The 1764-nt window shown below is 45.6% G+C and overlaps 1 protein-coding gene across 8 annotated transcripts in view; it reads right to left on the bottom strand.

The window, feature by feature from the left end:
- PPFIBP1 (PPFIA binding protein 1) overlaps positions 1-1764 on the bottom strand; it is a 212580-nt gene that overhangs the window by 49930 nt on the left and 160886 nt on the right. For all 8 annotated transcript variants that reach the window (XM_019515713.1, XM_019515715.1, XM_019515714.1 and 5 more), the window contains one exon: positions 1292-1353. In XM_019515713.1, coding sequence (XP_019371258.1) covers positions 1292-1353 — 62 coding nt within the window. The remainder of the gene's footprint in view (positions 1-1291; positions 1354-1764) is intronic.

Here is a 1764-nt window from a genome sequence, read left to right as displayed (position 1 = left end):
ACCCCACAAGCACACACAAATCAGGACCAAAGTATTTGTTTTAATTAAATTAAAATATATTATTATAGATGTTTGATTTTTAGTATGTAATTTGTTTTTTTCGCTAAGATGGCAAACCCTCTTCCCCAAAGGAGTACTTCCAGGGACAAGGGGAGGGATTTCCAGTGGCAAAGGTCAGAGGTTAGGGGCAGAACTTCCAATCCCAAGATGGTGACCAGGGGGCAAGACACCTGTCAAGGGGCAGGGCTACCCATGCAGACTTCGACAGTTTGCCAAAACCCGGTAAGTGGTCCTCCACCTGAAATAACTGCCCACTCCTGGTCTAAGACATTTACATAGATGGAAACTCAGAACTGCAAGGGTGTTGAAAATCTAAATCTGGATCTACATTTGGCAAAAACTGAAATCTTTATTATGCACAAAAGTAGGAATGTAATTAATTCGCAGCTTCACAGATTTTGCAGAATTGCAAAATCCGCAATTGTCCACAAAATCCACAAATTCATCAAAAAACACTTAATAAAAATAAAATGTTGGCTCCACAGTGGGAGCCAGCGGTCCTCACTGCTGGGAGGGGAAGGTGCCAGCTGATGGGGCAGCGTGAAGGGCAGTGGACAAGATGGCAGCTGGCCCCTTGTCCTCCTTCAGGGCCTCCCTGCCAAACAGCACTGAGGGGCGGGGCCACATGAAGGACAGCCAGAAATCAAAACTGTGGCTGGCCCCTTGTCCCTCCTCCCCCTGGGGCCTCTTAGCCAATCAGCACAGGGTGTGAGGGCCTTTCCACCAGTCAGTGCAGAGAGACGAGGCTGCTGCAATATGACGACAGAATTAGAACTTTACACCACGATCAGTTCACAAAAATTGGTAAGTCCCTTTCCAATTTTGGTAGATACCTACACATAAGCAAAATGCTGTGTCCAAATAGACTATGTTTTAAGAGGGATCTCAGCTTCATCTCATCTCTAACAGCAAACTGAAACACAAGCTAAATATATTGTCATTCATGAAGAAAGGGATATTTAGAATATTGCTTTATACAACCAAGGCCAAATTTTCAAACTACTTGTACAGGCAAGGACGTGCCAGACAGAACTCATAAAGACCGTCTTGTATTCCCATTTAAATCAATTGCAAAATAGGATTTGACTTCAATGGGAAGAAGCCTCAGCCCTTACTAATTTAATTTTCATGGCAAAGTGGGACAATTTATATCCAAGCTCCTAACAGCCAGTGCTAACAGAGGGGCACTTCTCACAACAAAGGAATGCCATTTGAATGACAGTTTTACTACCTTTTCTTCATTTGCTGCCATTAGAGATTCCACAGCCTTCTTCATTTTCTGCACCTCCATATCTAAAAATACACAATTTACATAAGTCAATTTAAAGAAGCTACTAAATAAAAGAAAAACATTGACAACTTCTAAGGATGTTACAAGTAACAAGAACAAAAATACAAACCAGGAGTGTAGGGGGGCCCTAAACATGCTTGGTGGCAAACCTATCTGGTACTGATGGGGAGTGCACGCAGGGGCCCCCCTCCCCACAGCTCAGCAATAATCTGTGGGGGGACCCTGGGTGCCCCCCCAGACCCAATTGCCAAGCCACAGGGAATGAGGAGGGGGCCCCCCTACACACTCCGCCAGCAGACCGGAAGTGGACTGGAAGTGCTCCTGGTCCACTTCCAGGTACGCTGCCAAGTGCCCTGGGGAGAACCTGCACTTCTGTGGGACACTCCATGCGCCCCAGCATCGCAACATTCACA

Source organism: Gavialis gangeticus, unplaced genomic scaffold (genome assembly GCF_001723915.1).
Source record: "Gavialis gangeticus isolate Ggan-Ray unplaced genomic scaffold, GavGan_comp1, whole genome shotgun sequence".
In the NCBI taxonomy this organism is placed as follows: domain Eukaryota; kingdom Metazoa; phylum Chordata; order Crocodylia; family Gavialidae; genus Gavialis; species Gavialis gangeticus.
The sequence above is the reverse complement of the archived record's forward strand: the minus strand, read 5'-3'. Positions and strand labels throughout refer to the sequence as shown.